This window comes from Anguilla anguilla, chromosome 4, assembly GCF_013347855.1.
Source record: "Anguilla anguilla isolate fAngAng1 chromosome 4, fAngAng1.pri, whole genome shotgun sequence".
Classification (NCBI taxonomy): domain Eukaryota; kingdom Metazoa; phylum Chordata; class Actinopteri; order Anguilliformes; family Anguillidae; genus Anguilla; species Anguilla anguilla.
Genome location: NC_049204.1, coordinates 67,869,470 through 67,894,365, shown reverse-complemented (window position 1 = coordinate 67,894,365; position 24,896 = coordinate 67,869,470). Strand labels below are relative to the sequence as shown.

Sequence of the window (24,896 nt, the reverse complement as noted above, 5' to 3'; positions counted from 1 at the left end):
TGTTTGAAATGAATGAGTGTGTACTGAGCATGTGCAGTTAATGGGTGTGTACTGAGCGTGTGCAGTTAATGGGTGTGTACTGAGCGTGTACAGTTAATAGGTGTCTGTATTGAGCATGTGCAGTTAATGGTTGTCTGTACTGTTTCTGCAGTCCCTCCCCAGATCTTTGAGAAGGAGGTGCTGGAGGATGGGGACGTGCACATGTTCGGCAGCAGCCCCACCCTCCGCTGCACGGTGCGGGGACGCCCCTCCCCCATCTCCGTCCAATGGCAGTGGATGCCCCTCGAGGACTGCCCTCTCGATTTCCTGTGAGTCACCAGTCATGTGACCCCAATCTGTGCTTTTGTATGTCACAAGTGTCATGACCTCAGTGTGTTTGCTTGTGTGTAGAGAAGCTGTGTGTATGTGTGTTACTATGCATATGTGCATGTGTGTATGTATATGTTTGTGTAGCTGTGAGTGTGTGTTTATGTAACTGTGTATGCATGTATGTGTGTTCTGTCTGTGTGCCCTGCATGTGTTTTACATGTTCTCTTCTCCTGTTCTTTGTGTTTCCATGGTATTGTCTCATGGTATTGTTTTGGGGAATCGAAAAAAAGACTGCTGCTTTTTAACCAGTTAAACTGTCTGAAGTGCCAAAAATAATTCTGTGCGATTCAAATTTCAGGAATGAGCATGAACTCTTTAAGATGACCAGGATCCTGCCAATATGGCACAGTCTGTTTAAATCCAAGCAGTACGCCATCTTGTCAATTACCGTAGCATCTGTTATAGCTGTAAGAAGAAGACACTGCCGACATTTTAATACTAGAAACGCTGACAAAGATGACATTGCGCTTTTTCCCTTCACTTCGTTTTTTGCTATAATTTAACTATTTCAAGTATTATATGGGCCCCAAATTAGTGTGAATCTCTTGTAAAATAACAGAGTGTTGTGTTTGTGTTCTGTTTGTGCAGGCTGTGTGTTCTGCATGTGTGTCCTGTGCGTTATGTGTGTGTTATATGTGTTGGAGTGCTGTGTGTGTTCAGGACCTGATTGAGACCCCCCCCCCCCAGGAGGACCTTATCTATGGCCCACACCTGGCCCCACTTCCTCCTCACTGTCCGGCATCACTTCCTCCTCACTGTCCGGCATCACTTCCTGTTGTTCTCACACACTGTGACCTAGAGCAGGCTCCTTCCTGCATAGCTGTCTCTCTCCCTCTCCCTCTCTCCTCCCACTCTCTCTCTCTCCTCCCTCTCTCTGTCTCTCTCCTCGCTCTCCTCCCTCTCTCTCCTCCCTCTCTCTCTCCTCTCTCTCTCTCTGGAGTGAGTGTGTGTGAGGGTGGCTCTGGTAGAGAGCTGTGTGTTTGGGTTTTCTGCTGTGTGTTTTTTCTCTTTTTTCCTCCTTTTCTTTCTCCCATAGTGGTCTTGTTATTCAGTTGAAAATGGTCTCTGGTTGAAGGAGACGTTCATGCAAATAACACTACTGTCAGCACTGGCAACAGAAGTACCCATTACAAATGTTCCACCTTTCATTAAGCATGGGGCTGTTGAGAGGGAACTGAGTCAATTTGGCAAGTTCGCAAGTGCGATAAAAATAATTCCACTCAGGTGCAAAAATTCAGCATTAAAACATGTTCTGTCTTTCTCAGACAAGTGTTAATGTTTCTAAGCTCTCCCACTTTGGATGTGTGTCGTCTGAAAATGTTTCTGTTTTGCAGGTCAGGAGGCTGGAGGTCAGAGGTCATACAGAAGGAGTGCGCAAAATGGAGAGACATTACAAACAACACTGGGCAGAATCCCATCGACAGCCTGACAACTGACACCGACCGTTTCCACAAGGTGATTCCCAATGAGCAGACAGCAATGACCACAGACTGACCACTAATACTGACCTCTCATACAAACCTAGCTGCAACCTGACCACTAATACTGACCTCCCATACAACCCTAACCACAACCAGACCAGGAATACTGACCTCCCATACAACCCTAACCACAACCTGACCACTAATACTGACCTCTCATACAACCCTAACCACAACATGACCACTTATACTGACCTCCCATACAACCCTAACCACAGCCTGACCACTTATACTGACCTCTCATACAAACCTAGCTGCAACCTGACCACTAATACTGACCTCCCATACAACCCTAACCACAACCAGACCAGGAATACTGACCTCCCATACAAACCTAGCTGCAACCTGACCACTAATACTGACCTCCCATACAACCCTAACCACAACCTGACCACTGATATTGACCTCTCATACAACCCTAACCACAGCCTGGCCACTGATATTGATCTCTCATGCTTCACTAACCACAATCTAACCACTAATATTGACCTCTCATACAACCCTAACCACAACCTGTTCTTTGTGATAACCTTGATTGAATGGGCAACTCGGGTAGTTTGTGTATGAAAGGTCTTTTATAGGAAAAGATATTAATATTGCGCAGTTTTCCCAGTGAATGTAAACAGCTTGTCTGTCCTGCTCATGTTCCTGCATGACTGCTGTGTGCATTTGCATTAATTTTGCATTGAAATGTCAAACTGTAAAATGTAAAACTGTCACCTTCTGATAAACTCAGAGTATTTTTCACTGTGCAAGTTTTTCTCTGGGTTGAAGCAGGACCTGTATTAAATTTGTCGGAAGGAAATGACTAATCAGACGTGTCAAAGGTTGAGAGTAGCTTTGTTTGTATTCTACATCATGAGCTCATTGTAAAGGAGAAAAAATATCTTTTATTTCAGACACTCTTTGACAAACAGGAACTTACATCTTTTGTGTTTTATTTACAACAGAAAGTCTTAACAAAAATGTTTATTCAGGTCATTTTCTCATTTTGTGTTGTACTTTGTTCTCTGGCAAATTGCTACATGCTCCGTGGCTAGTGGGGCTGCCTGTGGATTTAGCTCAGTGGCTAGTGGAGCTGCCTGTGGATTTAGCTCAGTGGCTAGTGGAGATGCCTGTGGATTTAGCTCAGTGGCTAGTGGAGATGCCTGTGGATTTAGCTCAGTGGCTAGTGGAGATGCCTGTGGATTTAGCTCAGTGGCTAGTGGAGATGCCTGTGGATTTAGCTCAGTGGCTAGTGGAGATGCCTGTGGATTTAGCTCAGTGGCTAGTGGAGCTGCCTGTGGATTTAGCTCAGTGGCTAGTGGAGATGCCTGTGGATTTAGCTCAGTGGCTAGTGGAGCTGCCTGTGGATTTAGCTCAGTGGCTAGTGGAGATGCCTGTGGATTTAGCTCTGTGGCTAGTGGAGATGCCTGTGGATTTAGCTCAGTGGCTAGTGGAGCTGCCTGTGGATTTAGCTCAGTGGCTAGTGGAGCTGCCTGTGGATTTAGCTCAGTGGCTAGTGGAGATGCCTGTGGATTTAGCTCAGTGGCTAGTGGAGCTGCCTGTGGATTTAGCTCAGTGGCTAGTGGAGATGCCTGTGGATTTAGCTCCGTGGCTAGTGGAGATGCCTGTGGATTTAGCTCAGTGGCTAGTGGAGATGCCTGTGGATTTAGCTCTGTGGCTAGTGGAGCTGCCTGTGGATTTAGCTCTGTGGCTAGTGGAGCTGCCTGTGGATTTAGCTCTGTGGCTAGTGGAGCTGCCTGTGGATTTAGCTCAGTGGCTAGTGGAGATGCCTGTGGATTTAGCTCCGTGGCTAGTGGAGATGCCTGTGGATTTAGCTCAGTGGCTAGTGGAGATGCCTGTGGATTTAGCTCAGTGGCTAGTGGAGATGCCTGTGGATTTAGCTCAGTGGCTAGTGGAGCTGCCTGTGGATTTAGCTCTGTGGCTAGTGGAGATGCCTGTGGATTTAGCTCAGTGGCTAGTGGAGATGCCTGTGGATTTAGCTCTGTGGCTAGTGGAGATGCCTGTGGATTTAGCTCAGTGGCTAGTGGAGATGCCTGTGGATTTAGCTCAGTGGCTAGTGGAGCTGCCTGTGGATTTAGCTCAGTGGCTAGTGGAGATGCCTGTGGATTTAGCTCCGTGGCTAGTGGAGCTGCCTGTGGATTTAGCTCAGTGGCTAGTGGAGATGCCTGTGGATTTAGCTCAGTGGCTAGTGGAGATGCCTGTGGATTTAGCTCAGTGGCTAGTGGAGCTGCCTGTGGATTTAGCTCAGTGGCTAGTGGAGATGCCTGTGGATTTAGCTCAGTGGCTAGTGGAGATGCCTGTGGATTTAGCTCAGTGGCTAGTGGAGCTGCCTGTGGATTTAGCTCAGTGGCTAGTGGAGCTGCCTGTGGATTTAGCTCAGTGGCTAGTGGAGATGCCTGTGGATTTAGCTCAGTGGCTAGTGGAGATGCCTGTGGATTTAGCTCAGTGGCTAGTGGAGCTGCCTGTGGATTTAGCTCAGTGGCTAGTGGAGCTGCCTGTGGATTTAGCTCAGTGGCTAGTGGAGCTGCCTGTGGATTTAGCTCAGTGGCTAGTGGAGATGCCTGTGGATTTAGCTCAGTGGCTAGTGGAGATGCCTGTGGATTTAGCTCAGTGGCTAGTGGAGATGCCTGTGGATTTAGCTCAGTGGCTAGTGGAGATGCCTGTGGATTTAGCTCAGTGGCTAGTGGAGCTGCCTGTGGATTTAGCTCAGTGGCTAGTGGAGATGCCTGTGGATTTAGCTCAGTGGCTAGTGGAGATGCCTGTGGATTTAGCTCAGTGGCTAGTGGAGATGCCTGTGGATTTAGCTCAGTGGCTAGTGGAGATGCCTGTGGATTTAGCTCTGTGGCTAGTGGAGATGCCTGTGGATTTAGCTCAGTGGCTAGTGGAGATGCCTGTGGATTAGCTCAGTGGCTAGTGGAGATGCCTGTGGATTTAGCTCTGTGGCTAGTGGAGATGCCTGTGGATTTAGCTCTGTGGCTAGTGGAGATGCCTGTGGATTTAGCTCAGTGGCTAGTGGAGATGCCTGTGGATTTAGCTCTGTGGCTAGTGGAGATGCCTGTGGATTTAGCTCAGTGGCTAGTGGAGATGCCTGTGGATTTAGCTCAGTGGCTAGTGGAGATGCCTGTGGATTTAGCTCAGTGGCTAGTGGAGATGCCTGTGGATTTAGCTCAGTGGCTAGTGGAGATGCCTGTGGATTTAGCTCTGTGGCTAGTGGAGATGCCTGTGGATTTAGCTCAGTGGCTAGTGGAGATGCCTGTGGATTTAGCTCTGTGGCTAGTGGAGATGCCTGTGGATTTAGCTCAGTGGCTAGTGGAGCTGCCTGTGGATTTAGCTCAGTGGCTAGTGGAGCTGCCTGTGGATTTAGCTCTGTGGCTAGTGGAGATGCCTGTGGATTTAGCTCAGTGGCTAGTGGAGCTGCCTGTGGATTTAGCTCTGTGGCTAGTGGAGATGCCTGTGGATTTAGCTCAGTGGCTAGTGGAGATGCCTGTGGATTTAGCTCAGTGGCTAGTGGAGCTGCCTGTGGATTTAGCTCAGTGGCTAGTGGAGATGCCTGTGGATTTAGCTCCGTGGCTAGTGGAGATGCCTGTGGATTTAGCTCTGTGGCTAGTGGAGATGCCTGTGATTTAGCTCAGTGGCTAGTGGAGATGCTGTGGATTTAGCTCAGTGGCTAGTGGAGATGCCTGTGATTTAGCTCAGTGGCTAGTGGAGATGCCTGTGGATTTAGCTCAGTGGCTAGTGGAGATGCCTGTGGATTTAGCTCAGTGGCTAGTGGAGATGCCTGTGGATTTAGCTCAGTGGCTAGTGGAGATGCCTGTGGATTTAGCTCTGTGGCTAGTGGAGATGCCTGTGGATTTAGCTCAGTGGCTAGTGGAGCTGCCTGTGGATTTAGCTCAGTGGCTAGTGGGAGCTGCCTGTGGATTTAGCTCTGTGGCTAGTGGAGATGCCTGTGGATTTAGCTCAGTGGCTAGTGGAGCTGCCTGTGGATTTAGCTCTGTGGCTAGTGGAGATGCCTGTGGATTTAGCTCTGTGGCTAGTGGAGATGCCTGTGGATTTAGCTCAGTGGCTAGTGGAGATGCCTGTGGATTTAGCTCAGTGGCTAGTGGAGATGCCTGTGGATTTAGCTCAGTGGCTAGTGGAGATGCCTGTGGATTTAGCTCAGTGGCTAGTGGAGATGCCTGTGGATTTAGCTCAGTATCTGTCTGCATTGACAGTGTGTGTCTGTATTTGCTGTGTGTGTGTGTGTATTTACAGAGTGTGTGTGTGTGTGTGTTTACAGTGTGTGTGTGTGTGTGTGTGTGTATTTACAGTGTGTGTGTGTGTGTACGTGTGTGTGTATTTACAGTGTGTGTGTGTGTGTGTATTTACAGTGTGTGTGTGTGTGTGTATTTACAGTGTGTGTGTGTGTGTACGTGTGTGTATTTACAGTGTGTGTGTGTGTGTGTATTTACAGTGTGTGTGTATTTACAGTGTGTGTGTGTGTACGTGTGTGTGTATTTACAGTGTGTGTGTGTGTGTGTGTATTTACAGTGTGTGTGTGTGTGTACGTGTGTGTGTATTTACAGTGTGTGTGTGTGTGTGTGTATTTACAGTGTGTGTGTGTGTGTGCTCTGCAGCAGACTGTTAGCTCTTTGAAGATCCAGAAGGCTCAGGTCCACGCCCTGTACAGGTGCATCGCATCAAACAAAGCCGGCCGTGATGAGAGAGTCATCTTCTTCCATGTGACACGTGAGTGTGACTTCACGTGTGTGTGTGTGTGTGTTTATTGTGTGTGTGCATTTGTATGTACAGTCTGTGTATATATTCGTGCTGTGTTTGTATGTCTCTGTGTACTGTGTGTATTTAGAGTGTACGTACTGTTGTGTGTTTGAGTATTCACAGTGTAATTTGTGTCGGTAGGTCTGTATGTCTCTAATGTGTCTGTATGCATCGTGTGAGTTTTCATGTATGAGTGTATTTATATGTGCATACATATGTACGGTGTGTATATTTACAGTGTACGAAAGTGTTTATCTGTGTGTGTGTATGCGTGTGTGTGTGTGTGTGTGTGTGTGTGTGTGTGTGTGTGTGTGTGTGTGTGTGTCTGTATGTGTGTGTGTATGCGTGCGTGTGTGTGTCTGTATGTGTGTGTATGCGTGTGTGTGTGTGTGTGTATATGTGTGTGTGTGTCTGTGTCTGTGTCTGTATGTGTGTATGTGTATGCGTGTGTGTATGCGTGTGTATGTGTATGCGTGTGTGTATGCGTGTGTGTGTGTGTGTATGTGTGTGTGTGTGTGTGTGTGTGCGTGTGTGTGTCTGTGTGTGTGTGTCTGTGTCTGTATGTGTGTGTGTGCATGCGTGTGTGTGTGTGTGTGTGTGTGTGTCTGTATGTGTATGCGTGTGTGTATGCGTGTGTGTGTGTGTGTGTGTGTGTGTGTTTTCAGGGGGGTTCGAGCTCAGTCTCTGGCCGTCTGCAGAGCCTCAGGAGCAGGCCGATGTGGTTCTGCAGTGTAAGGCCGATAAGCTGATCTACACTAACCTGCGCTGGTTCCGGCTGGGCGGGGGGGAGTGGGACTGGAGCTCCGCCCCCTTCCTGCCCGTGCAGCCCTGCCGCGGCCTCGCCCTGCCCCCGCAGCCCCTCCCCCAGGCCCTCCTGTCTGGCCTGCAGGGCACCAACGTCACCCTGGACCTCCCGCTCTCCAACCTGTCCCTCCGAGACCAGGGCCTGTACGTCTGCCAGGTGGAGAACATCAAAACCAGGGAGAGCACCTGCCTGCTGCACCGCCTGGCTCTCAGAGGTACCCTACCTGAGCCACACCCACCTGTGCCCTCTCACCTGAGAACAGCCACATTCACACCTGTGTAGAGAGAGCAGTATTGGACAGGGTTGGAAAGCTGATATCTCTTTAGAGAGAGTGGTACTGGGCAGGGTTGGAAAGCTGACATCTCTTTAGAGAGAGCAGTATTGGACAGGGTTGGAAAGCTGATATCTCTTTAGAGAGAGCAGTATTGGACTGGGTTGGAAAGCTGATATCTCTTTAGAGAGAGCGGTACTGGACAGGGTTGTAAAGCTGATATCGCTTTAGAGAATGTCTCTGTGCTGCAGCTCTTGAGCCATCCAGGATCCTGGCGAACCTGACGGACCAGAGAGTGAACATGAGTGACACAACCACACTTGTGTGTGACGTGACTGGAACGCCAACGCCCACGGTCCTGTGGACCAAAAACAACAAGACCCTCCTGGAGGGACCAGGTATGGGACAGAGAAGGCACCACAAATCAATCAACAAATCAATCAACCGTTCCATTCTCAATCAATCAACCAGTCAAGCCTTCAGTTATCAAGCAGCCAATCAGTAAGTCAGGCAGTCAGGCATGGACAGGAGAGTGAGTTGCAGACGGTATGTTGCTGCTGCTTTGCTAACGTTTGCCTTGAATGCTACATTCACTGTTGGTGGGTGTGGCCATGGGCGTGGCTAACAGCAGTGAGTGGCGTGTGAGCTGTGCCTGTGGGGCGTGTCGTTGCAGGAGTGGTCCTGAGTCGGGCGAATCGAACCCTGACCATCCAGCGTGTGAAGCAGGAGGACAGTGGGCTGTACACCTGCCGGGCCTGTAACAGCCTGGGCTGCGAGGCCACCAGCGCTGAGATCCACGTGGAAGGTCAGGAAATGACATCACCACGGACAGGAAATGACATCATCACACACAGGAAATGACAATAATCATTTCACTATCACTATCATTTCACATATTACAGTCTAATAATCAGTTATGACAATAACAATAATACTTAGGACCATTCAAAACATATCACGTAGGCACAGATAATGTCAGAAGTTTACTATACATGCACAAATCTACAAATTAGTCCAGTCTATGCTCTAGATAACGCATCAGCCTCTACCATTTATGTGTTTAACGTCAAGGTCAATGCTTTGAAGAAAGAGACTCCACCGCATTAAATGCTGGTTTGTGTTTTCATTTTGTGAATAAACACGAGTGGATTATGATCCCTGTAACAGCCACAGGAAGTGAGGAGGATACCACATAGAGCACTTGCTTTAGTGAGTCTGATGGGCTGTGGAGGGCCAGAGCTAGACTGAATCAGTACGTACAGAAGTGCCTTAATAGGTTCAAATGCTGCCTGTCACTCATCAGACCAAACAAACTCAACTTTCGTGCTAAGTGGTTTAGGGTTAGGGCTAGGGTCAGTGAGTGGGGTGTACATATTTGGCTTCAACATGTCGACATGGCACAGACAGTATTTTTTCTGCACTCTGGCGTGGAAATTAAATAATTCTCAGTTATAGTGTGTGGGCCGCTAAAGTGGACTGGGCCACAGAGCCAGGGGAGAATGCTGGGATGGGATGCAGACTGGGCCCACTCACTGGCCTTTCAGACAGAGTCTGAACTTGAGAGAGAGACAGAGTCTGAACTCGGACACATAATCGAGAAGATTTGAGGCTTGTCAGTTGGTACTGATGTCTCCTTTGAGTTCCACACACGGGTTGACCGAACACCATGTCTGCGGGACCGAACCCCACCGTTTCCTGGACTACCTCTCTGACAGCAGACAAGCTCACAAACAAACTCATTTTGATTCCCAGAATATGATGCTAGAAAAAGAGTATTTATTAAATAGCACAGATGGATGTATGGTAAAAAAGAATTGGACAAAAAACAGTTAAAGAAGGGAAGACTGGGGGCAAAAGGGCAAAGGGCTGGAACACCAGGGACACCCAGAGGAGAGCCTGGCATCAGCCAGCCGCACCGTGAGGGAGGAGCCGCCCTCTCTTAAAGCGTCCTGCACAGGTGTCCCCACCTCCGTGATTACCCCTGCGCAGGTGTCCCCACCTCCGTGATTACCCCTGCGCAGGTGTCCCCACCTCCGTGATTACCCCTGCGCAGGTGTCCCCACCTCCGTGATTACCCCTGCGCAGAGCGGAGGCCCGCTGCCGTCCCGCTGGGGGGTCTGCTTCCCGAGTTCAGTTTCACAGAAACAGCGGGAGCAGCAGGAGCTCAGTTCAGCTGCAGGAGCTCAGTTCAGCTGCAGGAGCTCAGTTCAGCTGCAGTGGGTCTTTGTGTTTTAATTCAGTTCAGCTGCAGTGTGTCTTTGTGTTTTAATTCAGTTCAGCTGCAGTGGGTCTTTGTGTTTTAATTCAGTTCAGCTGCAGTGTGTCTTTGTGTTTTAATTCAGTTCAGCTGCAGTGTGTCTTTGTCTTTTAATTCAGTTCATCTGCAGTGTGTCTTTGTTTTAATTCAGTTCAGCTGCAGTGTGTCTTTGTGTTTTAATTCAGTTCAGCTGCAGTGTGTCTTTGTGTTTTAATTCAGTTCAGCTGCAGTGTGTCTTTGTGTTTTAATTCAGTTCATCTGCAGTGTGTCTTTGTGTTTTAATTCAGTTCAGCTGCAGTGTGTCTTTGTGTTTTAATTCAGTTCAGCTGCAGTGTGTCTTTGTGTTTTAATTCAGTTCAGCTGCAGTGTGTCTTTGTGTTTTAATTCAGTTCAGCTGCAGTGGGTCTTTGTGTTTTAATTCAGTTCATCTGCAGTATGTCTTTGTCTTTTAATTCAGTTCATCTGCAGTGTGTCTTTGTTTTAATTCAGTTCAGCTGCAGTGGGTCTTTGTGTATTAATTCAGTTCAGCTGCAGTGGGTCTTTGTGTTTTAATTCAGTTCATCTGCAGTGTGTCTTTGTCTTTTAATTCAGTTCATCTGCAGTATGTCTTTGTTTTAATTCAGTTCAGCTGCAGTGGGTCTTTGTGTTTTAATTCAGTTCATCTGCAGTGTGTCTTTGTTTTAATTCAGTTCAGCTGCAGTGGGTCTTTGTGTATTAATTCAGTTCAGCTGCAGTGGGTCTTTGTGTTTAAAGCGTAGTTCTGCGGTTCTTCCTCTGTGGTATCACCTGCAAGGCCATTCTGCAGCTCTCCCCCCACCCTGGCCTCCAGGGCAGAAATAGAACTGAAACAAACAGCAGGCCGGTGTGCTGGCGTTCACTGTGGGAACTTTAAAAACAAAAGGACATGCCAGACAATAAGGGAGAGAGAGAGAGCGAGAGAGAGGGGGAGAGAGGGAGAGAGGGAGAGAGTCGGAGAGAGAGAGAGAAAGAGGCAGAGGCAGAGAAGTGTTGATAGAGAGAAACTGAGAGGGAGAGAGAGAGACAGAGGGGTGTACAGACCGAAAGAGAAAGGGAGAGAGAGAGAGGGAGTGGAGGAAAATATCTTCAAAATTACAGCACAGGGATGTCACGTGCTTCTGCACATAGTCACTAGCCAGCTGTAGGGAGGGGAGTCTCTAACGAGCTGTAGGGACAGAGTCACTTAACAAGCTGTAGGGACAGAGTGTCTAACGAGCTGTAGGGTCACAGTCTCTAACGAGCTGTAGGGTCACAGTCTCTAACAAGCTGTAGGGACAGTCTCTAACGAGCTGTAGGGACAGAGTCTCTAACGAGCTGTAGGGACAGAGTCTCTAACGAGCTGTAGGGACAGAGTCTCTAACGAGCTGTAGAGACAGAGTCTCTAACGAGCTGTAGGGACAGAGTCTCTAACGAGCTGTAGGGACAGAGTCACTAACGAGCTGTAGAGACAGAGTCACTAACGAGCTGTAGAGACAGAGTCACTAACGAGCTGTAGGGACAGAGTCACTAACGAGCTGTAGAGACAGAGTGTCTAACGAGCTGTAGGGTCACAGTCTCTAACGAGCTGTAGGGTCACAGTCTCTAACAAGCTGTAGGGACAGTCTCTAACGAGCTGTAGGGACAGAGTCTCTAACGAGCTGTAGGGACAGAGTCTCTAACGAGCTGTAGGGACAGAGTCTCTAACGAGCTGTAGAGACAGAGTCTCTAACGAGCTGTAGGGACAGAGTCTCTAACGAGCTGTAGGGACAGAGTCACTAACGAGCTGTAGAGACAGAGTCACTAACGAGCTGTAGAGACAGAGTCACTAACGAGCTGTAGGGACAGTCTCTAACGAGCTGTAGGGTCACAGTCTCTAACAAGCTGTAGGGACAGTCTCTAATGAGCTGTAGGGACAGTCTCTAACGAGCTGTAGAGACAGAGTCACTAATGAGCTGTAGGGACAGTCTAACGAGCTGTAGGGACAGAGTCTCTAACGAGCTGTAGGGACAGAGTCTCTAACGAGCTGTAGGGACAGTCTAACGAGCTGTAGGGACAGAGTCTCTAACGAGCTGTAGGGACAGAGTCTCTAACGAGCTGTAGGGACAGAGTCTCTAACGAGCTGTAGGGACAGTCTAACGAGCTGTAGGGACAGAGTCTCTAACGAGCTGTAGGGACAGAGTCTCTAACGAGCTGTAGGGACAGAGTCTCTAACGAGCTGTAGGGACAGAGTCACTAACGAGCTGTAGGGTCACAGTCTCTAACGAGCTGTAGGGACAGAGTCTCTAACGAGCTGTAGGGACAGAGTCACTAATGAGCTGTAGGGACAGAGTCTCTAATGAGCTGTAGAGACAGAGTCACTAATGAGCTGTAGGGACAGAGTCTCTAATGAGCTGTAGGGACAGAGTCACAGATACACACATACCGATACACACACACACACACACACACACATTCCACAAATGTTCTCAAATGTGCGCACACGCATGTACACACACATACTGTACATACACATACACACACGCATAAACTCTGAAGCAGTGATGTAATGAGGGGATTCTGGGCACTCTGATTGGCTGCAGGTGCGGAGCAGAAGACCAACGTGGAACTGATCGTGCCCATTGGCTCAGTGGTGATCGCCATGTTCTTCTGGCTAATCATCGTCTTCGTCATCCGCAGCAGGAAAAGGGTAAAGACCCCTGGGTGTGTGTGTGTGTGTGAGAGAGAGAGTGTGTGGTGCGCGCGCATGTATGTCATGTTAACCTGTTAAAGAGGGACCCTCCAGGTATGGTGCTTACTTAAGCCTCTCCCCCCAGCCTGGCCATGGGGACCTGAAGCCAGGGTACCTGTCAATCATGGTGGACTCTGAGGAGCTGCCCATGGATGAGCACTGCGAGCGCCTGACCTACGACCCCAACAAGTGGGAGTTCCCCCGAGACCGACTAAAGCTAGGTCAGCCTGTTAGATCCTCAACCTATTATGTAACACACCCAATCAACCTATTATACACTCATTCAACCTGTAACACACCCATTCAACCTATTATACACTCAATCAACCTGTAACACACCCAATCAACCTATTATACACTCAATCAACCTGTAACACACCCAATCAACCTATTATACACTCAATCAAACTGTAACACACCCAGTCAACCTATTATACACTCAGTCAACCTGTAACACACCCAATCAACCTATTATACACTCAATCAAACTGTTACACACACACCCAGTCTGTTACGCACACAGACCCTCGCACACTAAATCCGGCTCCTGTGTCGTAGGGGAGCCCCTGGGGCGAGGGGCGTTTGGCCAGGTGGTGGAGGCGGCAGCGTTCGGCATTGAGAAGGCCTCCACCTGCACCACCGTGGCGGTGAAGATGCTGAAAGGTACGGCGCTAATGCCTCCATCCTGTCTGCTGCTGATCATCTCCTTCCTGTTTGAGTGTTTCCCATCCTGTCTGCTGCTGATCATCTCCTTCCTGTTTGAGTGCTTCCCATCCTGTCTGCCGCTGATCATCTCCTTCCTGTTTGAGTGCTTCCCATCCTGTCTGCCGCTGATCATCTCCTTCCTGTTTGAGTGCTTCCCATCCTGTCTGCCGCTGATCATCTCCTTCCTGTTTGAGTGCTTCCCATCCTGTCTGCCGCTGATCATCTCCTTCCTGTTTGAGTGCTTTCCTTTCCTGGAGGCTGGGTTGGGTGGAGTTTCGGACAGGGTTATGGAGGCTGGGTTGGGTGGTTGTGATGTGCTGGTTATGTGTGGTTCAGTTCATGCTTTATGTCCATAGAGGGCGCCACCTCCAGCGAGTACAGGGCCCTGATGTCCGAGCTGAAGATTCTCATTCACATCGGCCATCATCTCAATGTGGTCAACCTTCTGGGAGCTTGCACCAAGCCAGGCGGTAATACATCTCACACAACTATACACACACTATGAATACTCCTCACACTGCTGTACACACACTATGAATACTCCTCACACTACTATACACACACTATGAATACTCCTCACACTGCTCTGCTATACACACACTATGAATACGCCTCACACTGCTATACACACACTATGAATACACCTCACACTACTATACACACACTATGCATACACTATGCACTAATACACACTGATACACAACAGATGGAGGTAGACGCTCATATCCAGAGTGATTTATACAGCTTGCATTCTTTTCATATTGTCCATTTATACAGCTGGATTTTTACTGATGCAGTTTAGTTTAAATAGCTTCCTCACACAGCTTTTAAGTTATACAGCCTTGGATTGGCCAGCCTGGCTCCCTAACCACTGCACTGCTGCTGCAGCCACTCAGGCTGACTGCTCTCTCCTGCCCCCTGCAGGCCCTTTGATGGTAATTGTGGAATACTGCAAATATGGAAATCTCTCCAGCTACCTGAAGAGCCAGCGGGCTGCCTATGTGCCTTTTAAGGTAAGAGGGCGTGTCTCAACAGACTATGTGCCTTTTAAGGTAAGAGGGCGTGTCTCAAACAGACTATGTGCCTTTTAAGGTAAGAGGGCGTGTCCTAAACAGATTATGTGCCTTTTAAGGTAAGAGGGCGTGTCTTAAACAGCTTATGTACCTTTTAAAGTGAGGGGGCGAGTCTTGAAATGGCATCACCTTCTGACGCCGTGCTTGGGCAGGGGTATCAAACTGAGACAATATGACTTACTCAATATTAAACACATTTGATTATCCCCTCCAGGATATCAGCTTGATTCAACACTGCACCTGTTACACACACTGCATCTTACACACACCGTGCTGGCTACAGCAGGCTAACTGTATCTCTTTTTTATATGTGCTGAAACATATTTCAGCGTACAGAAGGCTATTGGGGGTTGGGTCACAAGAAGTGCATTTGCTCATGAAGTGGCTGGTGGGCTGGGAATGGCTGCTTATGTCATGTGACTTCAATGACGCTGTGCCTTCGCTGTGTAAAGTGTGCTTTGTTAATGGAGTCGCTAACCCTAACCCTAGCCCTAACGCTGTTGTAGCTGCAGTGTTTAGGCCGTCGGTTTAAACCTGAAGCAAGTGAGTCGGCCTCACAGCCTGGGTGACGAATGCTGTCCTGTTTCCATGGTGACAGAGGAGGCCCCACAGGGAGGCAGCAGGCAGGCTCCTGGGGGGGGAGGACGCGCAGGAGAGTGACCTGGGTTTGGGAGTCAGCTCTCCCCTGGACACCTGCTTCAGCGAGGACTCCGCCCCAGGACTGGAGCCCCATGGTAGGCCCGCACTCTGCCTCGCACCCTAACCCCGTACCCTAACCCTAACCCTGCACCCTAACCCCAACCGTGCACCCTAACCCTAACCCTGCACCCTAACCCTAACCCCGCACCCTAACCCCAACCCTGCACCCTAACCCCGCACCCTAACCCTAACCTTGCACCCTAACCCTAACCCCACACCCTAACCCTAACCTTGCACCCTAACCCCAACCGTGCACCCTAACCCTAACCCTGCACCCTAACCCTAACCCCGCACCCTAACCCCAACCCTGCACCCTAACCCCGCACCCTAACCCTAACCTTGCACCCTAACCCTAACCCTAGCCCCCACCCTAACCCCAACCGTGCACTCTAACCCTAACCCTGCACCCTAACCCTAACCCCGCACCCTAACCCTAACCCTGCACCCTAATCCCAACCCCACACCCTAACCCCAACCGTGCACCCTAACCCTAACCCCACACCCTAACCCTAACCTTGCACCCTAACCCTAACCCCGCACCCTAACCCATCTATAGTGTATAGTGTACTCGGTGTATTATATATAGTGTTTTGAGCATTGTTATTATGTGTATGACTTTCCCCTGTTGTGTACCCTGTAGAAAGTAAGGCCACAGACAGGGCCACCTTGACCATGGAAGACCTGATCAGCTACAGCTTCCAGGTGGCCAAAGGCATGGAGTTCCTGTCCTCTCGCAAGGTGTGTTACCTGAGCCTGCATAACCCCGCCCACCTCACCCTGAGCCTGCTTAACTCCGCCCACCTCACACTGAGCCTGCATAACTCCGCCCACCTCACACTGAGCCTGCATAACCCCGCCCACCTCACACTGAGCCTGCATAACCCCGCCCACCTCGCACTGAGCCTGCATAATCCCACCCACCTCACACTGAGCTTGCTTAACCCCGCCCACTGAACCTGCATAACCCCGCCCACCTCACACTGAGCCTGCATAACCCCGCCCACCTCACACTGAGCCTGCATAACTCCGCCCACCTCACACTGAGCCTTAATTACCCCACCCACCCCATTTGTTTGTATGTTTTGTAATTGATTTGTGTGTGTGTTTTGTAATTTGTGATTGACAGTGCATCCATCGAGACCTTGCTGCCAGGAACATCCTCCTCTCTGAGAACAATGTGGTGAAGATCTGTGACTTCGGCCTGGCGAGGGACGTCTACAAAGACCCTGACTATGTCAGGAAAGGAGACGTGAGTCCCTTCCATCAGCCACTGTCATTAACACTGCTGTCATTAACACTAGGGTCATTAACACTGCTGTCATTAACACTAGGGTCATTAACACATCAGTCATTAGCACTGCTGACATTAACACTATGGTCATTAGCACTGCTGTAATTAACACTACGGTCATTAACACTGCTGTCATTAGCACTACTGTCATTAGCACTGCTGACATTAACACTATGGTCGTTAACACTGCTGTCATTAACACTACGGTCATTAACACTGCTGTCATTAGCACTACTGTCATTAGCACTGCTGACATTAACACTATGGTCATTAACACTGCTGTCATTAACACTGCTGTCATTAGCACTACGGTCATTAGCACTGCTGTCATTAACACTACGGTCATTAACACATGAGCCATTAACACGTCTGTCACTAACAGTCTCCCTGTTCTTAACACCACTGTTTGCATTGCAGTGACTCTTTCCCTCCCTCTCTCTCTCCCCCCTCCCTCTCTCTCTCTCTCTCTCTCTCTATCCCTCCCTCTCTCCATCCCCTTCTCTCTCTCTCCCTCCCTCCCTCTGTCCACCCCCTTCTCTCTCTCTCTCTCTCTCTGCTTGTACAGGCCCGGCTGCCCCTGAAGTGGATGGCTCCAGAGACCATTTTTGACCGTGTTTACACCACACAGAGTGATGTTTGGTCCTTTGGAGTCCTGCTGTGGGAGATCTTCTCTCTGGGTGAGCTGCAGCTACAGCAACATGACTACTGGTACTGAGGCCAGTGTGGGTGTGGTACTGAGGTCGGTGGGGTTCTGGGGTACTGAGGCCGGTGTGGGTGTGGTACTGAGGCCGATGTGGTCCTGAGGCCAATGTGGAGCTGTGGTACTGAGGCCGGTGTGGGTGTGGTACTGAGGCCGGTGCGGAGCTGTGGTACTGAGGCCGGTGTGGTACTGAGGCCGGTGCGGAGCTGTGGTACTGAGGCCGGTGTGGGTGCGGTACTGAGGCCGGTGTGGTACTGAGGCCGGTGCGGAGCTGTGGTACTGAGGCCGGTGTGGGTGCGGTACTGAGGCCGGTGTGGTACTGAGGCCGGTGTGGGTGCGATATTGAGGCTGGTGTGGGTGCGGTACTGAGGCCGGTGCGGAGCTGGTACTCACTCTCCCCTCCTGCCCTCAGGGGCCTCTCCATATCCTGGCGTCGGCATCGATGAGTCCTTCTGCCGGAGGCTGAAAGAGGGAACGCGCATGAGAGCACCGGAGTACGCCAGTCCAGAGATGTGAGTCCCATCACCCAGTCACTAAGCCCTGAAACTAACCCCCAACTCACACAACTAACCCCCGACCCTCACAACTAACCCTCAACCCTCACAACTAACCCCCGACCCTCACAACTAACCCCCAACGCTCACAACTAACCCACACAACTAATCCCCTGAAAGAGCGAAAATGCATGAGAGTACTAGAGTATACCAGCCTAGAGATCCCTCTAGGGTCCCATCACCCACCACAGCAGCTCTTGTGGTTTATAGTTATATGGCAGTGGACCATCATTATTTAAATGAAAATCTTCTTGTTTGTTGTATTGATTCATGTTGCAGCTGCTACTAGCCATGCTGCTGTTAGCAAATGTTGTGGCGTGATAGTTTTGATTCGTTGTGTCCATCACGTGTGAAGACAGATCATACAGGACACTCAGCTGGGAATGATGTCATGGGCTTTTTATTTTTTTTAATTTTTTTATTTTTATTCATTTACATGCTGACATACAAAATTGAATTGCCTGTTTTACATGTCTTTCTCCATGGAATAAAATGGTGTGACATTAGCCTGTCAGTCCATTCATTACGTTAGATCACCAGATGGAAAATTTGTTAACTGTTGATTATATGGTATCAGCAATGACTCGTGTCATTTAGTTGAAGTAAATGCCTTGACATTTTAAAATCACGATTCATCTGTAACTAGATGTAACTAGACACATTTACACACAGCTAAGGCGTCACAGTTGACTTAACAAAAGACGAAAAGGATTTTCCTTCGCCATTATTGCTAGCTTCCGACGGTGAACTTGGCCTCTACATCACACCAAACTACGCCTCTTTTTACCGTGTATCAGCAGAAAACAGTTCATTTTTCAAATTCCTTTTTACATATTAAAATACAATTGAGTTTTTTTTATTCCTGTCGTTATGTGTTAAATAGCAGTGCTTTGGGGCCATATGCGCTTTAATAACATTATTACACTGCCGTTTGGGACAGTTACCAGACCATGCTGGAATGCTGGTTGGACAGACCCACAGACAGGCCAACCTTCGCTGAGCTGGTGGAGCATTTAGGAAACCTGCTCCTGGCCAGCGCACAACAGGTAAACATCGCCATGAACACTAAACACCACCCCTAACACCTCACTGACCACCACACTGAACACCACCCTGAAGACCACACCAACACCACCCCTAACACCTCACTGACCACCACACTGAACACCACCCTGAACCCTGAAGACCACATCACACTAAACACTGAACTCCACACTGAACACAGAAGACCACACGAATACCACACTGAACCCCACGTCAAACACCGAACAGAACACTGAATGCCATACTGAACATAACACCCTACTGAACACCATACTGTACACTGAAGACCTCACTGAACACTGCACCAAAAACACACTGAACAGTGACCACCACACTGTACACTAATCACCACCCCAGCACCTCACTGAACACTACACTGAACACTGAGCATGAACATCTCACCAAGACCACACTGAACACTGAGCATGAACATCTCACCAAGACCACACTGAACATCACACTGACCGCGTTACACCACACTGATCAATGAATACAACACTGAACACCAAATTGAACACTGAACACAACATTGAACATTGAACACCACCCCAAACATTATACTGAATGTGAGTGGATGTGGCAGTGTAAATGTGTGTGGGTGTGGCAGTATAGATGTGAATGGGTGTGGCAATCTAGACGTGAATGTGTGATTGGACGGTTTTGACTCTTTCCAGGATGGGAAGGATTACATTCCTGTGACTACAGTGGAAGGAGGGTGTGGCATGTCCTGCAAGCGCCCCATTGGTGGCACTGACCGCCAGCTCCTGTATGACAATGCCCCGCCCCTCAGGTTAGAGCAACCTCCGTCTTTACTCTCTCTTTACTTTTCTCTTACTCCAGAGTAAAGTCACTGCTACACTCTCACTCTAGGGTAACTCGCACTGCAGAGTAAAGTCACTGCTACACTCTCACTCCAGGGTAACTCTCACTGCAGAGTAAAGTCACTGCTACACTCTCACTCTAGGGTAACTCGCACTCCGGAGTAAAGTCACTGCTACACTCTCACTGCAGAGTAAAGTCACTGCTACACTCTCACTCCAGGGTAACTCTCACTCCAGAGTAAAGTCACTGCTACACTCTCACTCCAGAGTAAAGTCACTGCTACACTCTCACTCTAGGGTAACTCGCACTCCGGAGTAAAGTCACTGCTATACTCTCACTCCAGGGTAACTCTCACTCCAGAGTGAAGTCACTGCTACACTCTCACTCCAGAGTAACTCTCACTCCAGAGTAAAGTCACTGCTACACTCTCACTCCAGAGTAAAGTCACTGCTACACTCTCACTCCAGGGTAACTCTCACTCCAGAGTGAAGTCACTGCTACACTCTCACTCCAGGGTAACTCTCACTCCAGAGTGAAGTCACTGCTACACTCTCACTCCAGAGTAACTCTCACTCCAGGGTAACGGGCGTGTGACAGACACGGCTGTGCACCTGCTTGTGTAGGTGAGGATGTGAATCAGGACTGTGGAGTGATACTCTCTCTGTTCCTCTCTGATGGTTGTGAGTGTATTTGAGGAATGGGGTGTGAAGCTCGCACACTGTCAGGAAAATGGCCGTCTGTGGGTCTGTAATGGACAGACTGCTGTCTCCACTGCCCCCCCCCCCATCCCGTGTAGGTTCCCGCTGAGTGACGGGTGCAGCCAACCTGTAAGTGAAGAGCCATTTGATCGATTGGTGGAACACACCGTTGCCGTGGTGAGTGTTGCCGGTGTATCACCTTGTTCTGTGATTGGTTGACCTCCCAGTCTGCTTCCACCAATCACAATCAGTTTTCTGCCCATATGTGTAGGGGACTTTGCATAATATTTCCTGTAAAAAATCTTAGTTCTCTAAAACCAAAAACTACCTGTTGCACTAACCCTATTGCTAGCTCTGGAACACAACACAAATCCTGCATCAACTGAAACAGTAACCCTAACCCTAACCCAAACACTAACCCTAACCACAGCCATATTAACACATGACTATATAAGACTTACCAATGATAGATGGAAGTTGAGTTATCTCTAATATGTGATTTTTATTATTAAGATGAGTGAGAAAGAATTAAGCTTACTGAAAACAATAAAATATTTACACCAGCCCCTGAGAATAATCCAAATTGTGCCTCAACCTTAACACTTACTGTGTTCATAACTGTAACATTAATCTCAGCCTGATGTTGTCCTGGTATTGTGGCCGTTCTGCTAGGAAGTGCACCTCTGTGGTGTTTGTATGATGATGTCATCAGTGATGTTTGTATAATGATGTCACTGCCAGGATGTACAGAAGGACAGTGGAGTGGACCCCTCATCTCAAACTCCCAATTTCAGGTAAGCCCTGCCCCCTAACCTGAACCTGCGGAAGCCCCACCCCCAAACCCCCACGTTGAGAGCCTTTGTTCTGATTCTCCCACAGTCCTCTGCTGCACTATAAGAGCCAGGAGTCTCTGGCCTCTGAATCGTCCAATCAGACGAGCGGCTACCAGTCGGGGTACCACTCTGATGACGCAGATGCGCCGCTCTACGCCAACGAGGAGATGATCCTGAAGAAGAGCGTCTTTAAAGTTCCGCTAAAGAGCGCTAGCAAGTACAGCACTGAGGTCCGGTACAGCGCACCCCCAGTGTAGACCCCCCACCCCAACCCTAAACTCACCCCCACCCCCAGTGTTACAGACCCCACTGTTACTGACCCTAGTGTAACAGACCCCACTGTTACTGACCCGAGTGTAACAGACCCTAGTGTAACAGACCCCACTGTTACTGACCCGAGTGTAACAGACCCTAGTGTAACAGACCCCACTGTTACTGACCCGAGTGTAACAGACCGTAGTGTAACAGACCCCACTGTTACAGAACCCAGTTTTACTGACCCGAGTGTAACAGACCCTAGTGTAACAGACCCCGCTGTTACTGACCCGAGTGTAACAGACCCTAGTGTTACAGACCCCAGTGTTACTGACCCGAGTGTAACAGACCCTAGTATAACAGACCCTAGTGTAACAGACCCCAGTGTTACTGACCCGAGTGTAACAGACCCTAGTGTTACAGACCCCAGTGTTACTGACCCGAGTGTAACAGACCCCAGTGTAACAGGCTGAGAGGGCTTACTTATTTCAGGGCATCGCAGGGCTTCCTGTAGTCATGCGTAACTAGGCCCTGACTCACCCCCTCCCACTTTGAGCTAATCAGACCCTGAGACAGTTTCCCAGCAGTGTAAAAGTTTCCCCAGGAGTGCAAAAGTTTCCCCAGGTGTGTAAAAGTTTCCCCAGGAGTGCTAGAGCTTCCCCAGGAGTGCTAAAGTTTCCCCAGGAGTGTAAAAGTTTCCCCAGGTGTGTAAAAGTTACCCCAGGAGTGTAACAGTTTCCCCAGGTGTGTAAAAGTTACCCCAGGAGTGTAACAGTTTCCCCAGGTGTGTAAAAGTTACCCCAGGAGTGCTAGAGCTTCCCCAGGAGTGCTAAAGTTTCCCCAGGAGTGTAAAAGTTTCCCCAGGTGTGTAAAAGTTACCCCAGGTGTGTAAAAGTGGAGATCAGGCTGTGGAACAGATCACCATGCGCCATGCAGTTTGCAGCTAATGAGAAATGCGATGGGCTCAGAATCACGTGTTGTCATTGCGCTGGATTCCCACAGTAAAAATGCTTTACTCTGCATTGCACTGCACTTCATCCAGGGGGAAATTACTCTTCAAACTGCAGGAAGTTGATGTGGTTATGATTATAAATATTATTATGATTTTATGTTTATGAAAGAAAAATGTGTAATTCTTTGATGTATTTAACTTCTTTATGTTAAACTCTTCCTCAGTTCAGCAATACACACACATACACACACATATACACTCACACACACACGCATGCACACACACACACACACACACAGAATAATAACAGATGTCGCATTAATGTTTATTCTAGAAATAAATGTAATATATTCTGTTGAAATAAAATACGAAATATAACTGTTGTAATGATTAAGTGGAAAAGGAGAGGGGAATGGGGGGGGGGGGAGGTCAGGGTGGGGTCAGGGCCCAGGGTCAGCGTTTCCACTCTGCTATTGTTCTCATCACAAGAGCACAGCCTGAAACAACCTGTTACCAGCACAACTCCTGCCTGTGCACAGTCTGTTACCAGCACCACTGCGCCTGTGCACAGCCTGTTACCAGCACCACTGCGCCTGTGCACAGTCTGTTACCAGCACCACTGTGCCTGTGCCCAGCCTGTTACCAGCACCACTGCGCCTGTGCACAGTCTGTTACCAGCACCACTGCACCTGTGTGCAAGCCCTTCAAGCACAACCACAGACCCCCCCACCTTACAAGCACAGACCCCCCCACCTTACAAGCATGGACCCCCCCCCCCCTTACAAGCACAGACCCCCCCCCCTTACAAGCACAGACCCCACCCCCCCCTTACAAGCACAGACCCCCCCCCCTACAAGCACGGACCCCCCCCCCCTTACAAGCACAGACCCCCCCCCCTTACAAGCACAGACCCCCCCCCCTTACAAGCACAGACCCCCCCCCCCTTACAAGCACAGACCCCACCCCCCCCCTTACAAGCACAGACCCCCCCCCCCCTACAAGCACGGACCCCCCCCCCCCTTACAAGCACAGACCCCACCCCCCCCCCTTACAAGCACAGACCCCCCCCCCCCCATTTACAAGCACAGACCCCCCCCTATTTACAAGCACAGACCCCACCCCCCCCCTTACAAGCACAGACCCCCCCCCCCTACAAGCACGGACCCCCCCCCCCCTTACAAGCACAGACCCCACCCCCCCCCTTACAAGCACAGACCCCCCCCCCCCCCATTTACAAGCACAGACCCCCCCCTATTTACAAGCACAGACCCCCCCCCCCCCCTTTACAAGCACGGTGTCCCGTGATTTAGTGAGGAACATGGCCTTTGGGAATTGCTTTGAGGCGCAGGTTTAAATTGGCAGTATTTCTGACAAACTGTGTGAACACACCTCTTGTGGAGAATTTTGGGACAGTGTGGGATTTTCCGGTGTCTGTGGCCTTGAAGAAACAATTGAGTCACAGCCTTGTGTGTGTTTGTATATGTGTGCGAGAGTGTGTTTGTGTGTGTGCGTGTTAGTTTGTGTGTGTTTGTGTGTGTGCGTGTTATTGTGTGCACGTGTTTGTGTGTGTGAGCGTGTGTATGAGTGTGTGTGAGTGTGTATGAGTTAGGGATGTATCCGAATCCGCTTCCGATGTATTCGGAAAAAAAAAAAAAAAGTCAGCTCCATGACGAGTTCTCTCTTATAGCCTCTATCTAACGTTACACGGGCAGAGAGAGATAGTGGCGGCACCAGTTACACACACCAACAAACTTTGAGCCACTGCGTTGCAAAACGTTTAATAAATAAGTTCTATGCGTCAGCCATTATGTTTCTTCAAAATCGATTCATATCATTGTGGATGGCCATTAAATAAAAATGCCCATTCTGTGTCCAGAGTCCAACAGGACTTTGATTTCACTAACTAGTCGTTTCATTTACTACACATTATTGAAAAGTAATCGCTATATTCTGTAGTCGCCCCCACCGAGTCAGCGCACAGCAGGCAGCGGGCTGAGAACTGGCTGTTCCCGGCTATCACTCAGGGAAACTCTCGCATCGAGGAGGAGGTGCGGGAGCTAGCGAGACACAAGCCTGGTGTGGCAGCTGGATTTTTTTCAAACCCCTGCAACCTATACACCAAAATCAAGCTTAGAACCTGCAGTTTTTAGCTGTATGTGTTAATTTCCTCCATTAAAAAAACCCAGTCGAAATATTGAAAACGACGTTTTACCTTGTATTTCAGTATATATACAAGGTAAAACTTCTATATAAAATATTCATCCGTTTAAGATGTAACATGCTGTATGTATCAGTTATAGGTCTTATAATGAACACGAAATCCATTCATGGTAACAGTTGCCACCAAGAGAAAATATGAGCACATCAGATGGTTTGCAGTCTATCCAAACTTAGTTCAGTAGGGGAAAATAAATAAATAAAAATAAAACGGGCAAAAAAAGTTAATGTAGGGTTATGAAAATTACTGTTGTAAAGTAGTAATTCACGTTTCCCTAGCGAACTGCAGTAACGTTAACACATCAAGAAACACGAACGCAGCATCATTGAAATTTAAGATTATTCCCTTCAACTGAAGGATATGTTTCTATATATCTTCACTGT

The 24,896-nt window shown here is 49.0% G+C and overlaps 1 protein-coding gene across 3 annotated transcripts in view; it reads left to right on the top strand.

Annotated features, from left to right (window-relative positions):
• Positions 1–22,673, top strand: part of kdr (kinase insert domain receptor (a type III receptor tyrosine kinase)) — a 33,206-nt gene extending 10,533 nt beyond the window's left edge. For 2 of the 3 annotated variants that reach the window (XM_035414719.1, XM_035414718.1), the window contains exons 10-30: positions 152–308; positions 1,704–1,824; positions 6,470–6,581; positions 7,277–7,630; positions 7,939–8,085; positions 8,361–8,492; positions 12,521–12,627; positions 12,755–12,890; positions 13,228–13,332; positions 13,731–13,844; positions 14,299–14,387; positions 15,046–15,181; positions 15,787–15,884; positions 16,273–16,395; positions 17,003–17,114; positions 17,550–17,649; positions 18,632–18,737; positions 19,410–19,525; positions 20,354–20,432; positions 20,997–21,049; positions 21,135–22,673. In XM_035414719.1, coding sequence (XP_035270610.1) covers positions 152–308; positions 1,704–1,824; positions 6,470–6,581; positions 7,277–7,630; positions 7,939–8,085; positions 8,361–8,492; positions 12,521–12,627; positions 12,755–12,890; positions 13,228–13,332; positions 13,731–13,844; positions 14,299–14,387; positions 15,046–15,181; positions 15,787–15,884; positions 16,273–16,395; positions 17,003–17,114; positions 17,550–17,649; positions 18,632–18,737; positions 19,410–19,525; positions 20,354–20,432; positions 20,997–21,049; positions 21,135–21,345 — 2,708 coding nt within the window. In that variant the 3' untranslated portion in view covers positions 21,346–22,673. The remainder of the gene's footprint in view (positions 1–151; positions 309–1,703; positions 1,825–6,469; positions 6,582–7,276; positions 7,631–7,938; positions 8,086–8,360; positions 8,493–12,520; positions 12,628–12,754; positions 12,891–13,227; positions 13,333–13,730; positions 13,845–14,298; positions 14,388–15,045; positions 15,182–15,786; positions 15,885–16,272; positions 16,396–17,002; positions 17,115–17,549; positions 17,650–18,631; positions 18,738–19,409; positions 19,526–20,353; positions 20,433–20,996; positions 21,050–21,134) is intronic. The other variant, XM_035414720.1, reaches the window with a different exon arrangement.
• Positions 22,674–24,896: the final 2,223 nt, after the last annotated feature.